The sequence below is a fragment of the Pseudomyrmex gracilis genome, unplaced genomic scaffold, assembly GCF_002006095.1.
Source record: "Pseudomyrmex gracilis isolate BER0280 unplaced genomic scaffold, ASM200609v1 scaffold_177, whole genome shotgun sequence".
Classification (NCBI taxonomy): domain Eukaryota; kingdom Metazoa; phylum Arthropoda; class Insecta; order Hymenoptera; family Formicidae; genus Pseudomyrmex; species Pseudomyrmex gracilis.
Window position 1 is genome coordinate 116,220 of NW_018020761.1, and position 21,435 is coordinate 137,654.

At 32.7% G+C, this 21,435-nt stretch overlaps 6 protein-coding genes across 8 annotated transcripts in view; 3 read left to right on the top strand and 3 right to left on the bottom strand.

Annotated features, from left to right (window-relative positions):
* Window positions 1-29: 29 nt before the first annotated feature.
* On the bottom strand, window positions 30-3,761 carry LOC109857897 (inhibitor of growth protein 4). The gene is made up of 5 exons (XM_020434669.1): window positions 3,555-3,761; window positions 3,321-3,438; window positions 1,655-2,119; window positions 1,398-1,576; window positions 30-1,091 (listed from the first exon to the last, which is right to left on the bottom strand). Exons 1-5 carry the CDS (start codon window positions 3,582-3,584, stop codon window positions 990-992), a joined length of 894 nt encoding a protein of 297 aa, XP_020290258.1. The 5' UTR covers window positions 3,585-3,761; the 3' UTR covers window positions 30-989.
* A 962-nt stretch (window positions 3,762-4,723) lies between these two features.
* LOC109857863 (synaptobrevin homolog YKT6) lies at window positions 4,724-7,083 on the top strand. 2 transcript variants are annotated; one of them, XM_020434617.1, is made up of 4 exons: window positions 4,724-4,953; window positions 5,367-5,571; window positions 5,672-5,943; window positions 6,100-7,083. In XM_020434617.1, exons 2-4 carry the CDS (start codon window positions 5,382-5,384, stop codon window positions 6,238-6,240), a joined length of 603 nt encoding a protein of 200 aa, XP_020290206.1. In that variant the 5' UTR covers window positions 4,724-4,953; window positions 5,367-5,381; the 3' UTR covers window positions 6,241-7,083. The 2 variants fall into 2 exon arrangements, with proteins under 2 accessions (XP_020290206.1, XP_020290205.1); XM_020434616.1 differs by having other exon boundaries at window positions 5,376-5,571.
* A 165-nt stretch (window positions 7,084-7,248) lies between these two features.
* Window positions 7,249-10,357, bottom strand: LOC109857862 (NADH dehydrogenase [ubiquinone] 1 alpha subcomplex subunit 10, mitochondrial). Of its 2 annotated transcripts, none has more exons than XM_020434614.1 (4): window positions 10,116-10,357; window positions 9,225-9,866; window positions 8,729-9,115; window positions 7,249-8,498 (listed from the first exon to the last, which is right to left on the bottom strand). In XM_020434614.1, the coding sequence occupies exons 1-4, from the start codon at window positions 10,182-10,184 to the stop codon at window positions 8,331-8,333; spliced, it is 1,266 nt and encodes a 421-aa protein (XP_020290203.1). In that variant the 5' UTR covers window positions 10,185-10,357; the 3' UTR covers window positions 7,249-8,330. The 2 variants fall into 2 exon arrangements, with proteins under 2 accessions (XP_020290203.1, XP_020290204.1); XM_020434615.1 differs by lacking the exon at window positions 10,116-10,357 and adding an exon at window positions 10,005-10,103.
* A 98-nt stretch (window positions 10,358-10,455) lies between these two features.
* On the top strand, window positions 10,456-12,315 carry LOC109857864 (myotrophin-like). The gene is made up of 3 exons (XM_020434618.1): window positions 10,456-10,695; window positions 11,127-11,237; window positions 11,344-12,315. Exons 1-3 carry the CDS (start codon window positions 10,627-10,629, stop codon window positions 11,518-11,520), a joined length of 357 nt encoding a protein of 118 aa, XP_020290207.1. The 5' UTR covers window positions 10,456-10,626; the 3' UTR covers window positions 11,521-12,315.
* A 272-nt stretch (window positions 12,316-12,587) lies between these two features.
* Window positions 12,588-17,810, bottom strand: LOC109857860 (histone-lysine N-methyltransferase SETDB1). Its single transcript, XM_020434611.1, has 14 exons — window positions 17,681-17,810; window positions 17,345-17,614; window positions 17,117-17,249; window positions 16,851-16,991; window positions 16,417-16,772; window positions 16,074-16,306; window positions 15,528-15,933; window positions 15,193-15,423; window positions 14,703-15,047; window positions 14,363-14,530; window positions 13,968-14,276; window positions 13,565-13,860; window positions 13,138-13,474; window positions 12,588-12,969 (listed from the first exon to the last, which is right to left on the bottom strand). The coding sequence occupies exons 2-14, from the start codon at window positions 17,564-17,566 to the stop codon at window positions 12,763-12,765; spliced, it is 3,384 nt and encodes a 1,127-aa protein (XP_020290200.1). The 5' UTR covers window positions 17,567-17,614; window positions 17,681-17,810; the 3' UTR covers window positions 12,588-12,762.
* Window positions 17,811-19,317: 1,507 nt separating this feature from the next.
* LOC109857861 (aminopeptidase N-like) overlaps window positions 19,318-21,435 on the top strand; it is a 7,563-nt gene continuing 5,445 nt past the window's right edge. The window contains exons 1-4 of the mRNA XM_020434612.1: window positions 19,318-19,415; window positions 20,046-20,530; window positions 20,643-21,089; window positions 21,184-21,367. Coding sequence (XP_020290201.1) covers window positions 19,413-19,415; window positions 20,046-20,530; window positions 20,643-21,089; window positions 21,184-21,367 — 1,119 coding nt within the window. The 5' untranslated portion in view covers window positions 19,318-19,412. The remainder of the gene's footprint in view (window positions 19,416-20,045; window positions 20,531-20,642; window positions 21,090-21,183; window positions 21,368-21,435) is intronic.

Here is a 21,435-nt window from a genome sequence, read left to right on the forward strand (position 1 = left end):
AAAAAAAAAAAAAAAAAAAAAAAAAAAAAAAAAAAAAAATTCGAGCCAAGCACAGAATATAAGGGCAACATAAATAACAAATAAATTCACAGACTAGATTCTTGTATGACGATCAATTCAAACTACTTTTATCTCTAAGTTGTCTGAGAAAGCTATTCTTAAAATTGTGTTCGCTAATTCTGAGACACAACGTGTAACATAATATTCCTCTCTTTCTATAAATATATAAATTATGTATAATAAAACTGTTTTAAGGCTGTGATAAATATATCAAAATGCTGTTCTATTGTACTCAAAATTAGTAAACTGTCATCATAGACGTATACGTATAGACTGAATGTAACGCTTGACAACAATGTAACAATGTGAAAACATTCGCTCGGCATCCGTACGACGGATTAAATGCACCAACGTCGCGTCTTTGAACGCATATTTTTTGTTTCTTTTGGTATACACGGTGAGTAAATGGATGCGTTCAGACAACTCAACGGTTGAGAGGTTCTTAATCGACATTTATGCAAAAACCTATGTTTACGAGCGCCGATTATAATTGGCATTCACATAACAAGTTGAACTAAAGTTGGCGCTTGTTTTATTTTGCATTAATTCGGTTTTTAATTAACATTTAAATTATTTTATAAATTACACATATTTATACAGCCATAACGAAAGAGTTAATACGTAAAGATACAACATTTTTACACTCCTCTTGCAAGAAGTTTACTAGCTTTAACTATATCCCATCTTATTAGAGAAAGTGACGCGATCTTTCTTAAAGGAATTATTTACACTCTCCACTTTTTGTTAATATACTCACAAATAAACTTTATTGTTTGCAGCAAATATAGTTATATTATTTACACATGGTGTTTACACAACGCATTCTTTTGCATTCTTCAATATAAAATGTTACATCGTAATTTTAGAAATAATGTACAGTTGTTTTTAATATCGCTATACGAACCGCTTCTGATTTTCCTATAGAAAGTTTACTTCTTTTTACGATCTAATGTACATTTGGGACAATACCACTTTCCTTTAGGTTTTGTAGTTAAACCTACACAGGCGAAGTGGAACCACTCAATAGGGCACTGGAAAAGAAAAATGAACGGAATTAATTACGTCAACACAATTATAAGATTTTCTACATTTAGAAGAAGTAAAAGAGCAAGACTACAACTTTAAAAAATAGAAATATTCACAGCCTTCCTATATTTTTATCTTAAGTCGATGATAGTAATAAATAAACAAGTTTTGTGATTGAAGTTTTTATGAGAAGTAGATTTAAAACAATATAAAAGAAGATAAAATGACACAAATGCAGCTCCAACTTAGAAGTCGTGCATAAAAATATTTAAAAAACACCATTGTGTTAAGATATAGATAATGAAACATACATCTGGATTATCACAACCAATCATTTCTCCATATGATACTTGATGACATAGACAGTAAGTTGGTTCATTAGGATCAACCGGCATATCTAAGACGTCGGCTGGGTGTCCAAGTGCTGTCGAATCTACTTGAACACCACCAGCAGTAGCACTAGTCGAGGATGCTGAAGCCACAGAGCCACCTAATAAAAATGCACACATTTATATCAAATATATAAATAAAAAAAATAAAAAAATAAATAAAGCTTGCTATATAAAACCTTTTTTTTGTTTTTTCCTTGCATTTTTGCCTTCGTCATCACTGCTAGCTGTATTGCCTTTTTTTCTCTTTTCTTTTTCTTTAAGTTTCTTTCTACCCTTTTTGCTGGCATTGCTCTCCTCTATAGCTCTACTGCTATTTATTGTCATATCCTGTATTTCTGCCTCAAATCTTACCAGATCTGAATCCAATCGTCTAATATGCTTATCAACTAATTCATAAGTTTGAATAGCTAATTGAACCTTGTCGTCTCCATATTCTTTAGCCTTGTTAAAGAGATGTTGAATATGAGAAAGCTCCTCTTTCTTTTTTTCTTTTGCTTCTGTTGATGAGTCTTTATTCTTTGCATTCTTCAAGAACTCATCTGCTAGCTTGTCAATATCTTTCATCAATCCTTGAGCTCTAGCATCTAAATCTCTCATCAAAGTAAAATTTCGTTGCAATTCAATTGGTAAATGCTCAAGACCTACAATATGACATTTCTCTTAGTTATAATTGAAAGAAGCATTTTTTATACAATGATTATTTTCTATAAATAAATAAATAAATATATATATATATATATATATATATATATATATATACACATACATATATGTATGTACGTTGTGCATGTATATATTATAAATTTATAAAATAAAAACTATAATTTAAAATATTATTCTCATTCTTGTAAAACAATATGCGGTAGTATCTCTGTTCTAAAAAATTGATTAATAAGCATATCTACTTACATATAGTATGACACAGCATATATCTTGATAAAAAATATTATATTGTGAAGTAACTGATAGATATTTTATTGTTTACAAATTGTTCAATAATTTTTTTATTATAAAATTAATTCTTAATTAATTTCTTAATAATTTCTCATGAAATTATCATAAACTGTAATATAACTTGCAATTTATCTTAAAATTGACAGATTTGATTTTAAATTTAGTTTGGATATCTACATGCTTGAGGATAAAATAAATATTGTTTTTTTTTCACAATTTTATTATCTTAGTCATTAAGATATACATATATCAACAAAAGTATTGCATACAAAGCAAGCAAAAGTTTGTTTGCTTTGAGAAGAAAAATTCAAAGAAAATGATAGAACATAAATTAATCCTTTGTAGTCAAATGTGGGTCTCCTAGACCCACTTAGAAATTGCGCACCGGTGTTTCGAGAAAATTTTGTTTTTTAAACGCTTATATCTTCGAAACTACTAGAAATTTTTTTCAATTTGTGTTTTTGATCGACGCAGAAGTGTTCAGACTTTCGATTCAAGAAAAAGAAATTGAAAAAAATAATTGATTTTTTACAGAAATATTTGATCTTAAAGTCGTATGAATCTCAGACCAGGTCTGGGCTGTGTTCAGTTAAGCAAGATGGAACGAACTAATGCAGGAAATGCAGGAAATGCAGGAAATACAGGAATTGGAACTAATGAATTCCTGTATTTCCTGCATTTCCTGCATTAGTTCGTTCCATCTTGCTTAACTGAACACAGCCCTGACCAACTCGTCATTTTTGAAAAAGTCTGACCACGAAGGATTAAAAATAACAGAAACCGAATCATAATTTAACAATTTTTCGTATTGTTTTAAAGTTTGTTTTATAATTTGTACACAACAAAACACACCATTACATAAAATAGCGAATAATCCAAAATACTTACTGTCAAGATAATGTTCTAAATACAGCGCAGTCGTCATGGTGGTTGTATCTTCTTCTTCTTCTTCTTTGCAATTATGGGTCTGTAGACTTACTCTGTTAGTCCATACGCCAATCTGAGTCTAAATGTAAATTATTCGTTGAAGATGAATTGGTGTGGGACGCCAAATTCTTTCCACAAAAAATCTTCTCTGTCACTACGCACAAATGACCGTTAACTCGGTCGCCATTCACTTACATTTATATCGGGGTTATATTGTATTTTCATCAGAGAAAAGACCGAGCGACCAAGGCCATAAGAAAATGTGTAATCACTGTAATAGCTTTTCCGTCCTGTAAATCTTCTTCTTCGCTATTATGGCTCATGCCCCATTAGTGGGTTTCAAGCAAATGCCAGTCAGGGCCACCAAACTGCGTGTACCAGCGTTAGTGGCGCCTTTTATAAAATGTACCTGGACTATATGAATTAAATACGAATGTGTAAGTGAATACGTGTGAACACGTTTCAACACGTTTTGCCGTTAGGGCGATGTCCCATTGAGCGGAAATATATAGCGGAACGGAATGTGCGGAACCAGCTCGACCAATCATAGCCATTCCGTTTTCTTTCCTTCGCTTTTTCTATGGTTACGATTGATCGAGCTGGTTCCGCACATTCCGTTCCGCTATAGATTTCCGCTCAATGGGACATCGCCCTTAGTTATACGCGACTACATTGTGCAGTTGTTAAATCATTTTTGTTAAGAGCCGTCTACAATGAAGAGTTGTAGGCCGTAACAGTAAGAAACTGACAAATCACAATCGATTATTCTTCTGTACTTCGTCTGTGATTGGTCAATTTCTTACTATTACGGCCTACAACTCTCCATTGTAGACGGCTCTTTAGGCGTTGTCTACAATACAGTCGTAAGCCGTAAAAAATTGACCAATTACAGACAAATCACGGAAGAATAATCGATTGTGATTGGTCAATTTCTTACGGCTGTATTGTAGACAACGCCTAAGGGCGCTAAAACCAGCGCCTGAAACCGTCGTAAAAAAGAGGAAAAACAGTCAAAGTGAGGATACTGCCTTCCAGTATGTATTCCTGCATTTCCTGCGTTCGTTCGTTTCCCCTAGTTCTTCCCCCCTTGCTTAAGGGTCGTCTACAATGGAGAGTTTTAGACCGTAACAGTAAGAAACTGACAAATCACAATCGATTATTCTTCTGTACTTTATCTGTGATTGGTCAATTTCTTACTATTACAGCCTACAACTCTCCATTGTAGACGGCTCTTAACTGGACACAGCCCTGCTGCCAACTGAATCCACTGGATACTGAAGGTGCAAATGTGAATTATCGATGAAGATATATAGCTGTTTCGTTGTTTGACACATTGTTGGAGTTGAGTGTCACTGTGTGGTGTGTGATATATATCAGATATATATAAAATGGCCAACATGGTTGCTTTCGTTTCTGGTAGGTCGAGGTGATTGCATTTATTCATCGAAGAAAAACAAGATGACTTTCCATTAATTTAGGACAGCGTACATCCTGTTGGTAGTCAAATCGTACCGGCAACAGGATTCGCCAAAGTTCATCGCGATCACCAAAGATTTCACCAATCGTAATAATTATACCGTTAAAAAAAAAACCTGTGAGTATACTTTTGACAACACATTTTTTAAATATTTTTCTCTTCACGTACATATAGATGAATGTAAATATGTATTATTTATCTGTGTGTCGCGCATTGCAGAATTTAAACAATCTATCTAGAAATATCTATAAAAACAATATATTGTAGAAATATTTCTTCTCGTATTGAGTTAACTATTGATTTAGTTTTGTAAGTTTTATAAAATTTATATGAAACTCTTATGAGAGAGCTCTACATTTTTTTCATATTTATTTTTTAGTTTAAAATTTTTTTAAATGTTTCTAAAATGTGTATTAACGCAGTTTTGCATTTTTTAATATAAAACGTTTTATTTTTATTTTTAAATGTAGTAAAGAATTCACACACATACGCACAAGACTATAGTCAAATATTGAAACTATATTTATCAGTTTTTGTAGCTCAAGATGGTGAAGTTGTATGCGTTATCTATTCTGTATAAAAATCCTACATCAGCAACTACATTAAAAGGAGCTTATGATGTAGAGTCGTTCTCGTTTTTTCAAAGAAGCAGTATTAAAGAATTCATGTGCTTTGTTAGTAAAACTATTGTAGAAAGAACACAGACATGTGCCAGACAGAGTGTTAAAGAATCAGGTATAATTTGTGACATATCTATATGTAACTTCTAATAAAGTTTTACAATTAGATCAGAGTTTTTCACTAGTAATTAACAAATATTATTAATTACTTACAGAGTACATGTGCCATGTATATGTGCGTGCTGATAATCTTGCTGCAGTACTCATTTCGGATCATGAATATCCCAGAAGAGTGGCACACACTTTGATCACAAAGATGATGGATGAGTTTGCAGTCAAGAATCCACCGTCGACATGGCCCTCATTGAAAGAAGTGACTACTGATTTCCCACAAATCAATGTATATCTAGCCAAGTATCAGAATCCGGTCGAGGCAGATGCGCTAACAAAAATGCAAAATGACTTGGACGAGACAAAGATTATTCTGGTAAAAATTGACGATTTGATCTTTTTTCTTGCTAAGATTAAGAGATTTCAAAACCAAGAGCTTTTTAGTCAAACTATAGATTAATGCAAATTAAATTCCTTCTTACATAAAAATGAATATTAAACACTCACAATTCTGTTCACATGTTTTTATCAGCACAATACCTTAGACGCGCTACTACAGAGAGGAGAGAAGCTGGACGATCTGGTTTCCAAGTCCGAAGGTCTCAGTGCTCAGTCAAAGGCATTTTACAAAACCGCGCGGAAAACCAATTCCTGTTGTAGCTTAGCTCCGTAGAATGTATATCTCTGTTTTTGCGAGCTTTGTCGCTTCGTTATTGATAAATGTGATTTCGAATTTTATAATTTTCTCATAATACAAGCAAATGCCGAAAATTGAAATGAATGAACATAAATTCATAGGAACAAGAAGAGATTTATATCCAAGAGACTTATATCCAAGAAGAGAGAAGGGGAGAAAAATGGTAAAAAAAAGATTACACACATATATATAAATATACATAAAAAGGGAATATTTTAGTAAATTTAAAAAAAGATTATATATATATACATATAAGAGAAACGAGAGAAGATGGATTTTTACCATCGATTTTTTGGCGGAACACATTGGTTTATTGAATTCGTAGAACATTTTGGAGAGAAAAAAGCAGCAAAAAAACCACTGCCGGTTCCTCTCACTTAAGTAAACTTTTTATACGCGGATATTGTGCATGTCCGTAGAATTCGTCTACCTGCAAAAACGGCCCTAAGTCATTGCGGCATACTCATATGGGAATTACTTCCGAAATGTTTAGAAAAACTGACTGATGGAACCTTAAGAATGTCAAAGGTCGCCTTAAACACATTCCGAATGCACCCTTTCTATGTATCCTTTTTATGTGCGAATAAAACAACCACGGGAGGTGCGAGGAGGTTTAAGATACAATTATCGAATCTGCGCAGAAATCTCGCAGATACAGAAAAATCATAAGTAAATTCTATAACGTGTTAAAATGTTCGCTCCAGATTTTAAGAACCCAGCTACAATTTTGATAGATCACATATTACACAATTTCTCCTTGAGTTTTAATTAACAAGTTTTTTTATATGTTGATATCAGATAAACAAAAATGACACTTTTCTCTGTCTACACTTGTACTTTTATATTTTCTATTGGAGTGAGCATGTTAGTGTAATATAAAGTTAACTTGCTACAATTGACCCTCCAGTGTACACACTGGGTTAGCGTAAGCCAGGGCGTTGTAATATCTTTTGCTTTGGACTATTTTTGACTTTCTAATATAGATTTTTTTTTTTTTGAGATGATGGGCTATCGATAGAAGAAAAAAGTCGTCAAAATGATTGATTGATTACAGCTCGAGTTATAAGCAAAAGAAAACGTCGGGTTACGCTAACCCATGTGTGGCTAAATAGGAACTTAGACATAATGTGTATACTGAGGGTTAAAAATAAGAGATGTGTCTCCGTACAAGTGATTAGATTGCAATTTGTCTACTTGTAACCACACACTTCACAAGAGTGAAGTAAATCAAAGAAACATTTTCTTTGTGATAAGTACAAGTTTTATAAACGATAAAAATTAATTTTTACAATCTTGAATTTCGCGATTTTACATAGTTTACACCGGGAAGTCAGTCATTAATATCACAACGTACTAGAATCAAATTCCATAGAAAAAATTCAATTGAAGTCGTTTGATAGTTTAATCTACTATATGTGCAATTCTTATCTTTTTCAACATACGGACTCTCTATTTAAAAATCATAAATGAATCATGAGTAAATATTATATAAATGTTTGCATTACATATTCTTGAGAAATATTAATGAAAGCTTACTGATTGTCAAAATTCCAACGTAAAACTTGATATGTGTCTTGAAAAAAAAAAAAACAAAAAAATATATATTCTGTGTATAATAACATTTACGTGACGATTATAATCTTTATACTCTATGTATGTTGAAGAGTATCATAAGCCAGTAAAAATATATATTAATATATATATATATATATATTTTCAAATCATGTGTTAAATGTTATGCGCGATGTCATGAAAAATAATAATTTATACATATGTAAAAACTACTTACAAGCAAAGGTGATTTTTATTTTAAATACGATATTTCACTGATACATCTGTTTCTGACATGACTTTATAGATTATTGTAATATTTATTTTCAATACGCTTATCAAGATTAAAATGCCACTAGTGCGGATAAATGTGACAATAGTATAAAGAGAAGAAAATCAATAGCCAAGAGTCGTTGGAAAAAACATTTGTTTCCTGGTGTTGACACAAATATTTATTTTCATTCTAATCATCGTTTACAAACTATTGTTTTCGCTTAAATATAGTTTCCTTGCTTTTATAACGTTGCACTGGCCTTCAGTTTCTCTACTTCGTTCTTTAGTATATCTAAATCCCGCGAATAAGGTATTAAAGTTCCACCAAGGGGCGGTTCGTCCCAAACTTTCCACAAAACTTTATCTCCCTGATCAGGATTAAATCCTTTCAAATACTTTTCTCCGGGTACCTAAAAATTAACAAATGCATATGGTTATTGTCTCAAGCTGGGGAAAATTAAAAAGATTGTTTTCTTATAGCATTGTTCTTACTGTAATTAATTGATTCATCTAAATTTTAATAGTTAATTCCTTAATATTTAGAGTATTGATATATTAATGGCATTATATTTTTTGCACTATTGTTTACACGGAAAAAATTGCATTGAAGATATAAACTTATTTTGTGTCTTATACATACTATTCTCATTATATCTTCTATTTCTTTGTCTTCCTCAGGAGTATAGTGCATTTCCGGACATGATAAGTCGTATCTCATATAATCTACATGGAGAAAATCTCTATTTATGCAAAGCCATCTCTTCCTTCGCAGCTCCTGTACGTTTTCAAACGTCCAATCTCTCATTTTTTTCTCTTTCTTGTCGTAATCGAAGTTCAACATCTCAATATCCTCAACCATGGTGGAAATATCACCCTTTTTTGTCCAGTCATAGATCAGCACGTGAGAATGTGTCGCAGCGTTCTTCAAATAATCCTGTTTGTATGTATTCTCAATGTCTTGTAGATAGTCTGTTGTCAACACTTTGCTATTCACTTCGTATGGTATACCACGTTTTTTAATTCTTTCCTGAGAATAATGTTTAATGCATGATTAAACAGAAACTAGAAATAATACAGAAAATATTCTAAATACATATTGACATTTTCTAAAACAGTAAAATTAATAAAAATAAAACCTTGACTGTGTCTACAGGTACATCCAGGTAAACGATTAAATGAGGTCTCATCATCTCTAAATGAGTAAATCTTGCAGTTTCTTGATAAAATTTCAGCGCTTGTGGGCGTAAGTAACCAGCATTTGCCATTGCTTTTGCGAACACAACATCGGAATAAAAAGATCGGTTTAGCACCACTCCCTGACCGGTTGACAACAAATGTAAAACGACAGTGATGTACTGATCATATCTGAATTGTAGGAAGTTAAGTTGAAACATGGGCACATTGACATGATGAGGATTTGTCAGAAATTTCTGGATATCGCACGACTGTGCACCCGGAGACAATCTGTCATCCAGTGTGCGCAGATCGTATCCGTAAGGATTTATGTAATAATCGTCGAAAGAGGGTGGTGGTACATAAACCATTTCAAACTCTTCTGCCAGTTTTGCAGCCACTTCAGACTTTCCTGCAGCAATAGGGCCGTCAACAACAATTATCTTGCTATTTTCGTCGCACCGATCCACCATTGGATCGAAAAGCTTAGCCCAAAAACCATACTTCTTGTTGAAGTAATCAAAAGGCGCAAGCTGTCGTCGACCTACTCGCTTTGACTTATGCGAGATGAATGCTACTTGCGTTACATTGCTGGTAGTTTTTACCTGTTACACAAATTATATATATACAACTTAGAAGTCTGACGGATAAAAAATAATTTTCTTTATATTAATATTAATTTTTGTACATCAATTCGAGTGTCATTTATATTATATAATAAGGATCTTTAATGTTATACATACATGAATATTGTTTATACTGATAATTCATTCGAGGATGATGACATAACAAATTGTTCCATATTTCTGTGCAAAACTGAAATACAATCTGTTAACAATTGTGTTAACACTAACCTTACATAACCGCCTAGTGAGATTATTGTATCCAATCTTCGCGATACCAACGCGAACAATTGATGCCATTTTCTTATTATAAATATATATATATCTCTGAGTGAAACAAATTTAAATGTTACTCGTTACACACATTTGTGAAAGAGACAAACATTGCTCGATATATTTGAGGTCTAGATGACCTAACCTTTTCCTTGCTCCATCGACTCCAACTGCTTGAAGTTGGTCGTTGGTCCGGATGATCCAGCGGTGCTCAATTCCCGGCTCCTCGGTTGTGGCAATAACGCTTGTTTTCGAAAATTCTTTCTTTCTTACGTGGTGTATTTGGCTCTTGTAAGTTGTCAACGCGAAACTCCCGTCGGTGGTATTCGAAGTTTCGCCAAATTTCATGGGCGAACGACTGGGACACGGAAGGGATAAGAGTGAGAGAAAATTTGGATTTTAGTGGACTCAGCGTTTTAAAATTGTTTGTCGTGTGGGTGGATTCGCAGAAGCGACAACGACGACAAGAATGAGCGAGCTTGTTTGGGGAATAAAGAACGGCGATCTCGAGCAAGTGCGAGATATCGTCGAGAACAAGGCAAATATGACATGTTGACTCTTTTTTTAAAAAACGTTTTAAAAATTTGCACGCACATTTTTTATTGTCATACGCTAAAAGTTTCACCATTCTTTGAACTGTATCAGAGATGTAATATTAAGAAGATACCTGTACACGTACTTCTAATTGCCGGAAGCACTTAAAGGCAGAAGCAATTATAGCATATTGACACATCCCTTTTGTTAGATGGAATTTGTATGATTAGACTATGATTTTGTTCACAGTTGAAGTTATTATCTGTTTCCTTTTCTCTGAGATACAGTTTGCAAATTAAAATAATTTATAGAGATTGTGTGAACAAAATTAAAAAAGTCTTTTTGCAGTTTTATTACACATTTAATGATCATTAAATACTAAGTTTTGTAAAATAAAAATGTGTGTTTAGCTAATCTAAATATTGTTATTCTTAGAATATTGATGTAAATCAAATGATTGATGGGAGAACACCACTACATTATGCGGCGGACTATGGCCAGAGTGAGGTTGTCAGATACCTGTTGGAAAAAGGAGCAAATGCTAATGTAAGTTATAATCAGAAAAACTTTTCTTGCATATAAAAAAAATTACATAATGCTACAAGTTTTGAGAGAAATAAAGCGTTGAATACACAAAAAATTACATATACAGGCAACAGATAAGCATGGAATCACGACATTGCTGGCAGCAATTTGGGAAGGACACACAAACTGTGTGAAACTGCTGCTGGAAAAAGGCGCTAAGCCAGATGGCTTAACGCCGGATGGCACGAGCTACTTGGATGCAGCTGAAAAAGATGAGATTAAACAGCTCTTGAAACTCCACTAGCATAAAACCAAACAAAATCAAGCGAAATCATAATTTTGTTACTTTAGTATGTTAATGTTCCTCCTTATAGAGAGAAAGAGAGATACAGGGAAAGAAAGAGAGTGAGAAAGAGTATTCTACTCCAGCTTTGTTTTTATTTCTCGCCTATGACGACTAGGGTATCGTATTTAAACGCTCTAAATGAGTATATAGATATGTGGATGCTGTTTTATAATAATATGATAATAACAATTATATTGCATGTCGAGAGAGTGTATGATAAAAGAGTTCACATTTATTCTTGCGATAATTAATTGATGGTTCTAAATACACGTATAAGTTACGAATTTACGATGACAAGAGAGATATTATTATTCTTCGCAACTAAGAAGACAAGTTACGAAAGTTAGTTTAGTTTAAACTTTACAGTCGTATGATATACATATAAATGTATTTTGATATATTTTATAAAAACAGTAAGCGGCTTTTACAATTGTTTGTTATTAATTTATAAATCCTGAGAACTTTTTTATACATTTTTACGTCGTAAATATATATTCCATTTTATACCTGATATTTTTGTCGCGGTAGATTCTCTGTATATTCTTAAGCAAAGTGCTAAACTCTCCTGTTGGGATTATTCGTCTGCTAAGTTGAGTTTTCCAAACGAGATATTTTGTATGTGTAAATTGCGATAAAAAAAAAAAAAAAAAGTAGTTTACATTTGTAATGCTAACGTCGTAATGTGTTTAACGAATGCTAAGAATGTACAATAATCAAAAATAATAAGTAAATACATAATTGTTATGAACATTGCCTTCTCGTTTTTTTTTTTTTTCATTCAATCATACACACACACACACACACAAAAGCTTGATCTTATATACTCAAAAAATTTATAAAATAGTAAAAAATGCTTTTTTACATTTATAAAAGTTCTATCTCTAGTTCTGACACAATAATTGAGATATTTTATAATTAATTATATGTCACTTTTTAAAGTGGTTTGTGCAAGTCGGAAGAAACCAATTATATAGACCATTTATCAGACTAGAAAAATATAAATTAAAATATTATAGAGAAACATGGACGTGCAAATACCTTTATTATCGTACATGTAAAAAGTATTGATGATGACATAATAATGATGACGATAATTTAGCGAGTTCACATGTCGTAAATTATGAAGTCTCAAATTTGCTAGAGTCAAAAACAGAATTTTATTTACATTTAAAATTTGTATTACCACACAAAATACACAGTTCACAGAAGACGGCCTCTGCAATTCCTTGCACCGCACTTGCAAACAATCACTTTGCCTGGTATACTTCCAACATCATAACTGTAATTCCACGTTAGTTCTTGTCCAGCTTTTATATATTGTAACGCGAAAAACGCTACCCACGGGAAACGCACGTCGTGTGTGTCGACGAAAACATTTTGCACGAAGACATTCGGATCGCAGGAGTGCTAAAACATTACGTAGTACAAGTTCAGAATATGTGAATTTTACATATAAATTATTATAAATATTGTATAAAATTTACGAGTGTATGAACGTTGACATTTAAAAAAGTTTTATATTTTTCGCATCAAATATTACAATAACAAACATATATAAATTGTAAGTCCACTTACATTCAAATAACGACCGATATTTCCGGTCGTTTTGGCATCCATAATATAAACAGCTTCATCTTCACCAAAATAGTCCCTCACAGATTTATGAACTGGTTTCTGTATTTGATTCGGTTCTACACTCGGTTCAAATCTGCTGGGTTCTCTCACATCGTTACTTCTGCTGTCATCATCGTCGCTTATATTAATTGTATCGTGATCTATTATACGATTCTCACTCGTTGACAACTTTGAACCGTCTGTCAAGTTTTTCACCATGTTTCCGTCTACACTGCTCTCTTCGGATACATCCGGTTGATTATCCGTTCTCTTTCTTTTTCGTTTTCGCAGACGTTTTCTGAGTAACAAAGAAAAAAAAAAAAAGAAAGAAAATACAAAAATACGGTAAAAATTACAAACAATACGAATTCATCATGAGTATAATTACCTGATAGATGAAGATTCTGCAGTTGTTTCCATCAAATCTATGTTATCGGCTACATAATTATTGATGTCGAAGTCTTCGTCGGAGTCATTAGCGCTTTCCTTCGCGGTGTCCTCTTCGTCGCTCACTTCTTTCACAGATTCTTTTTCTTTATCATTATCGTCTTCCCCAGCCGAGATCGGCATTTCCGGCTCGAGAACATCGCTTTCGTAACCCTCCTTGAAACCTTCTACTACTTCCACGTAATCCAATTCTGCGAGATACTCGTCGCCGTAATTTTTACCTCCTTCATTCGCGCCCTGTAACATTAATAAGAACAAAATTTAAAAATAAAGAGATAATTTTTACAAAAATAAGCAGAGTTACTTTTCCTTTTTTTTTTTTTTTTTCAGAAAGACATCTGTACCTGTTCGGTGAGTAATCTTCCTGCGTATATGCAGATGAAAGCGCCGAGGGGAATATCGTTAAGACATCTTATACCCCAACCACGCGGTCCCGTTTTAAATACCTGTAATTTTAACGCGAGAGGATGTTGCACGACTCTGTTGAGACACGTCTTCACGGAACATTTGCATCCCGAGTTACACTCGTAGATTCCGGTGGTAACCGGTTCAGGCAGACGTTTGTATATGTAACCAACCGCGATATTCGGCACTTTTCCTCCCAAAGTAGCACCTTGTATCGTTAATTGCCAACATTGACATTTTGTTTTATCCTTAAAAAAAAAAAAATAGAATTGTAGTAGAACGTACAAATTTGCTTTAGACAGTTACAAAAAAAAGAAAAAGAAAATTTTGATACCTGACAATCATCCTCGCAATCACAACTGCACAAGAACGCGGGATCGAGATTCAAATTAACACCTTCCGTTGGCTCGCGACGTGTCGTATATCTTATCGTGTCTGGCTGCGTGTGATCCAAGTCGTTCACGCACGGTATCGGCACATTTTCCACGCCATAACTGAGATCCTTTTAAATGCAAAAGCACAATGTTTTTTTTATTCATATTGTAATAACTACGTAATTTTATACACATATTTTATAAACAAAAATATCAATACACATAAATTTTCTTGCGTATTGTTATTGGATATTCGTAAATAAATTTAAAAATGTTAACGCAAATTTTGAGATAATTCACCTTGATGTTGATAAAACATTTCTCCACAACGAAGTCCGCGAAAGCGCGCACCCAGTAATCGAAATCGAACAGATCAACAGATAATGTACTAGCGGTTGCGCGAAGATAACGATGCAATTCTTCCATATTTCGTAATCTGACACCGCACGGTGCCTGATAAATGATGACTTTCTTGCCCTTCGAATATTTACAAAGCTGACGATGCCAACCGCATAATAAAGGTATTGAAAGCGGTGAGAGACCCTTCAAATCTTCATGCGAAACTTTAATGCCTTTGATGCACTTTGGCCCACACTTGTGAAGCACATATTTCTTCGGCTCGTATTTTCTCTGCGTACAGTAAAACTACAAACAAATGGTTATATATTAACATATGAAATGAATCAAGTAGAAAAAAAACAAAAAATAGTAATGTTGATTAATTATAATAAGACGACAGTTATATTTAATTAGTTGATTATACACGCGAGTCGTTACGTAATGTACTTACAACAATACTGTGTGATGGTTTTGTCTCTATGACAGGATTGTACGTTGTATTATCTACATTGCTTGGCCGTTTAGCAGTACTTTTTTTTGCTACCGCGCGTGATTGCTGCGGCGCAGCGGACGGCGTGTCAGATGCTGTGCTTGTTGCGGTTGTTGATTTTTCTTCCTGCACTTGTTGCGTTAAATCTTCTTCCACATTAGACGTATATTCAACGTAAGGTAAATTATTTTTCTATAAAAATCACACAAATTATGTATTAAAACTATTTTAACACTTTTAACGCTATTCGAAAAGCTATAGTGTAGTAGAAGTAAATGATTTGTTTGTTTGTTTACATTAGAAGTAGTAGGAATACGATGTCGGGTGTGCGTGGTGCCTAACTGTTGAAGTTTCTGTCTCGCATTGGCCTTCAAAACTTCGATGTACAAAGGAGCCAGTCTGGTCGATCCGCGATATATCCACTCGATTCTGTTATCGGCTTCGAATTGCATTTGCACTAAACTTGCGTCTATTTGTAACACTTTCGCGTTTCCCCATTTGCCCTTCCACTCAGTTTTAACTCTTTGACCCGGTTGTAGTTTTACCATTGGCCTCTCAGGATATGATTCCAAGTATTTCTTTACAAAGTCTTGCGTATCGCTAGGAACATCTTCCCAAACACGTAAAGACGGCTCCCAAATAGGGAAGATGTCTACATGATTAACGTATTGAGCATAACCATCATCAAAAAATATCAGATATCTGTAACAAAATTGTTATTTGATAAATAATTCAATACTATTAGTAAATTGAGAAATTTTCAAAATCTTCAAATAAAAAAGTTTTATTTCTTACGGAAACAAATAAAAATTTATTAAATTTCAAAAATCTAACGTCTTTACCTAAATTTATTCGAAACCTTTGGTGCTTCAGCAACTATTCCGCTGTAATAATTTTTGGCAAGTGTGGAATCGTGAAATACAGACACAACTCGAGTTCGAACTGGAATTATAACTGAACTCGGTTGAATCACTGCTAGATGTTTGCCAGGGACTGTCTTAACTGCCGCATTGTACTTTTTTCCGATTAGTTTTACACGAACGCTCCACGGATTCGTACAAATTATACTCAGTATCTATGTGAAAGATTCTTACATTTTTGTATTGTTTACTTTCTTATTCAATATTAAAATGTACATATAAAAAAAACACTTTTTATATGATACATAACAGAAAGTATACAAACCTTTGCTTTAATCCATGGCATAACAGGACTTTTCATGACAAGAATATTAAGATCAACTTCTGGTCGTCGTTTAAAGAATGGACCATTTGGTGGTAAATTAGGTATTGTTGTCTTATTACATGTTTTAATCGCCATGATGTCTGGCTGATCCTGTGGCAAAGTGGTCGATAGATGCTGTATTTGAGTTACTTTTTTTGTTGCTACGGTCAAATGAATATTCTCCACAGGCTCATCAGTTATCTGCAATTCTTCCAGCATTTTAATTTGTGGTCTAAAATCTTCATATAACTTATTACGCAGTTTATCCATATTACTCATCATGTTTAGTATTTCGGTATTAAGACTCTCATTTGTTTCTGTAAAAGATACAATATATAGCGCAGGCCTCATATTATTTATGTAAAAAAATTAAAATAGATAAAAAAGCAACTTACTATATAGGTTTTGCCATTTGTTTTTCAGTATGTCACATGCTACTTTGGTTTGCTGGTCTACGTTATATTTTTTATAAATGCTTGATAATGTATTGTCTAATTTATCTTTGATGTCCAAAAACACATCATCTGGTATATATTCTAAAAATAAAGATGAATACAGCTTTTTCTACTAGTTTTTTGTTTAACGGATCTTGAAATAGGTATACTTAAATTTTGTTCTTTGACGTTTAGCATTTCAAAAAAATAATATTAAGGATATATACCATCGTTATCAAAAGGTTCCTTTTTCTTGTCATCATCAGAATCATCACTATCAGAAATTTCTACTTCCATTGTGTGATCAGGAAAATCGCAATCTAATAATGATTTATTTTCCACAAAGGCTTCTACTAATTGCTGTAAATATAATTAATAATGTCAGTGTAATCTCTACAATCCTTTAGTACATTGTGTTAACATTTTTTTCGATATCTTCAATGAATAAAAGTTACCTGTTGATGTTGCAAAGCTAAGTAAAAACATTCTTGACATATCACACGTCTCTTTTTCTGTTTTTTCTCTTTTGTAATTCCATAATAGGCGCACGCAAAGGAAGATGCTGGTTTTAAATTTACTCCAGACTTACATTTAAAATTGATACAATCACTATTGCAGCTTTTAGATTTTCTTTTATTCGTTTTCTCATCATCAGACATTACTTCAATGACTTCCATGTTTTATGCTTATATTAATTCCTCACTTATATTGAGGACGTGTATTATCTGAAACAAAACACAAATATTGTGGGTTGGCGCAACACACTTTTTTCCAAATTATAACCTATCTACCTTCATAGTCTTTTCAATGAGAGAAAAGTCCGCGAACCGACAGGACGCGGAAAAAGTTCCCCACTCCTCCAACAGCGCTGTACTGTTCGCTGCAAGTCGTTAAGCCTCTTGCACAATGCGAGGACGGTTTGTTTATGCGCAATGCACAATATAATTGCGCATAATGACGGGTGAACCAATCAGACGGCGGCTCCATTTGCAGGCGCTCACTTCAAAATAAAACCGAGATGTAAGTTATTCTGCTCAACGCCACTTTGCGTTTTACGCTTTTGCAACATAGTTGCTAAGCGGTCGCGATATTTTGCAGCAAACTCAAAGTACCTAGGCTTAATAAGCACAGCGGAAAGTGATTGCGCGGCAAACTTTGACAAACTTCTAAGTCTTCGAGTAAATTAAAGATATTATTTACATTAATACCGTCCTTCATGACAACATGTATTATTTCTTCCATTTTTTTATTTTACTAATTAAAACTACTATAATAAAAGCATTGCAATTATAACAGAATGTGTTATTTATATTTATGTTATATATCTAAAAGTACGTAAAAACGTCACACAAGAACATTCGGCAGAACATTAAAGCTGCTGGGAACGAAGCGCAAAGCGATTGCTAAACGCTGACAAGAGAAGTGTACATTTGGTTGGTGATTTTGATGAACTTTTGCACACGCAAAGTATTATATACAAAATTTATTTTACCCTCAAAACTTTTTAATAAACTTTAGAAAGAAAAGAGTAAAAGAAATAAATTTCCTAAGAGTAAGTATTTAACTTTTCATTTATAAAATTCTTGACATAATAACGCGAAAGCCGATATAGATCAATCTTAACAATGTACAATAATGTCCATGAATATGCTACAGAGCTTTATTCTCACCATCTTTTTAAAATCAAAGCGAGAAATTAGGTTTTTATCTGAAATATACTTAATATATGCGAATTATATTTGTATTTTAAAAAAAGTTGTGACGATTTTTATACGCATAGAACACACTAGTCTCAAGGCAAATGCTAAATGCGTAATCTAAGTTGACACATATAATAATATTACTTTTGTCCTGTTGAAATATCCAGATCGATACAGTTGTAGAACATATTACTTGTCAAAAATCTGCTCAAAACCATCACGCTTGAGTCGAGCGTGACGCTACGCAAGTCATCACATATGTCTCTGCGTGAAATAAAAAGTACGAAATCTAAACGTTACAACTAGGTAAAAGAAAATATATTTTCCAATAAATAATTTTAAAATTTCGATTATTACTACTTCTTCCGCCTGTGTTATTAATTTCCTCGCAACAAATCTTTTATATCTTCGCGAGCGCAAGACATTTAAAAATACTTTATTGAAAATATCGTTAAATTTTTGTTATATTATCTCAACTATATACTTTCAGAAAAACATAGATAAACTGAAATGTCTTCTGGATAAAACAGTTTTTAACTGACTGTCTATTGAATATTAAAACTACATGTTTTGAAACTTATATTTCTATACATATGTATACGTAATATACCTTAAGTAAGGTCGTTTCCCCCAATACAGGAGTTTACATCGTGATATGTATTTATTATTTCACGGAAACAACTGGCTTATAGTTATCGATTATCTCTCGAACAGGCATAATCACGGATATTTTCAGGCAATTCGTTTTTGACCATATATAGCGATAATACGTATAAAGTAGTGTTCAAGATTTATATTTTAGAAGATAATTATTATGTAAAACATGGTAAGTTATGAAAAGCTCGTATATTATTTGTAGAATACAATTTTGTTTTTTATATCTTCTGGTTTTAATCATACACTAAAACAATATGGAAATCGTTTTTTTTTACTTTACAATTAAAAAATTCATATCTACTTTATTTTATCAATTATTGTACAAATCTTACTACTTCTTAATGCTCCATAGATTAATATTACATAAATATTATTACGATCTAAAATTTTAATTGTACATTGAAGTAATAATTGCAATGTGTGACATACTAAATAATTAAAACGCGCTCACAGAACGGAAAAAAACGTTTCGAGTATAATTTTGTTTCTAAAAATATCTACCATCTTAAGCTTAAAAACGTTTAACACACTTTCTACTTTTCAATCTTCAATTTTCTTCTTACATGTCAAGTTGATAAAAACAACGTATTCATGACAACCAATATGTGAAAGTATGTATACGCGTACATGAGAAATATAAAAACATCGCAACTTACTGATAAACATATCCTACAACGGTCATACACCCTTGACCTTTATATCTGAAAAAGCAAACATTTAATTTGTACATACTAAATGTGTCTGTTACATTTGTATTTGCGTATGTAATTCTTGTTTAATAACCAAACACATTTTATAGATTCACAGTACGCAAATGTTTACATTCTTTGGAATTTTATGCTTACTATTTCTAACCGGAATTGTTTCTTCAACTGATGAGAATTTATCTCAAGTACCGCAGTGTTACCACCCAATAGAATATCGTATAAATGTTTCTGCAAACGTACAAAACAATTCTCTCACTGTTGATTCTCGTGTCAAACTGAACGTTTCATGTGTACTGCAAGATATACGATTATATTTCGGTCGTTCTTGTAACAAATTATATGATGGTAACGTCGATATCAATGTCTATAATTCGTATTGGGAATACATGCTATACTCTGATGAAAACCAATTGGTCATTGATATTAGCCTTAAAAAAGAATATCAAATGAACTCTAAAAAAGAGATGCGTAAAGTAGATATAATACCTGGAATATACTGGATAAATATGAGATATGAGTGCATTTTAGATATAGGTGCAACGATCTTTCCATATGTACATCAAAACAAAAAAGAAACGTAAGTAAACAATACTGCAGTATTTTTTTTTCGTTTTGTAGAAAAAATACTATGTATAAACTTTAGTAGTTAAATAACAATGTATTTATATAATATACGTTTCATTATATAGATATTTGATTTTGCCGCGTATTCCCGCTGACTGGATATTTCCGTATTGGAATAATTTCGCAATTAAGGCTAACTTCACAATTCAAGTTAAACATGATTACGGTGAAAAAGTTCTATCAAATATGCTTGGTGAAGAAATAATGCAAAACTATCAACTTTATACTTTATTTCGTACGACACCTAAAATATCCACTCATTTGGTAGCAACAGCAATCGTACCTTCGGAGTGTATTACACATGCCTACGTGTTAAATACATGTACTATACAAAGCAGATTCCAAGTGAAAAACTACATTTCATACGCAGTATTTCTTATAAAAGAGTTTACGACATTGATCGGACACAAGATAAAGAACAACAAATCAGTATCACACGTGCATTATGTAGCACTGCCAATAAATTCCTACAATTATGAAACTATAGTAACTACTGGATTTGTTCTCTTTAGGTAAGATAAATATCTCAAAACACAAAATTAGCTTAAAAAAATCTTACATATTATGGAAACGACAAAATTGCTGTAAGGACAATATTATTTTTAGAGACGCTAATATCGCGTACAATATAGAGGTAGATTCGATTATAAAAAAAAAAGAAGTAACACTTGTAGTTGTGCGCAGTGTGATNCAANAAATGTTAAGTGAATGGTTACTTACGTTAAAAGACTCTGATTCTTGGTTTATAAAGAGTTTTTTGACATTTTACGGAGTTTATGTAATCGATCAGGTAAGTCTGGCATGTGAAATGTATTTCATAGATGATAGTAAAATATATAGTATAATAAAACATATTAG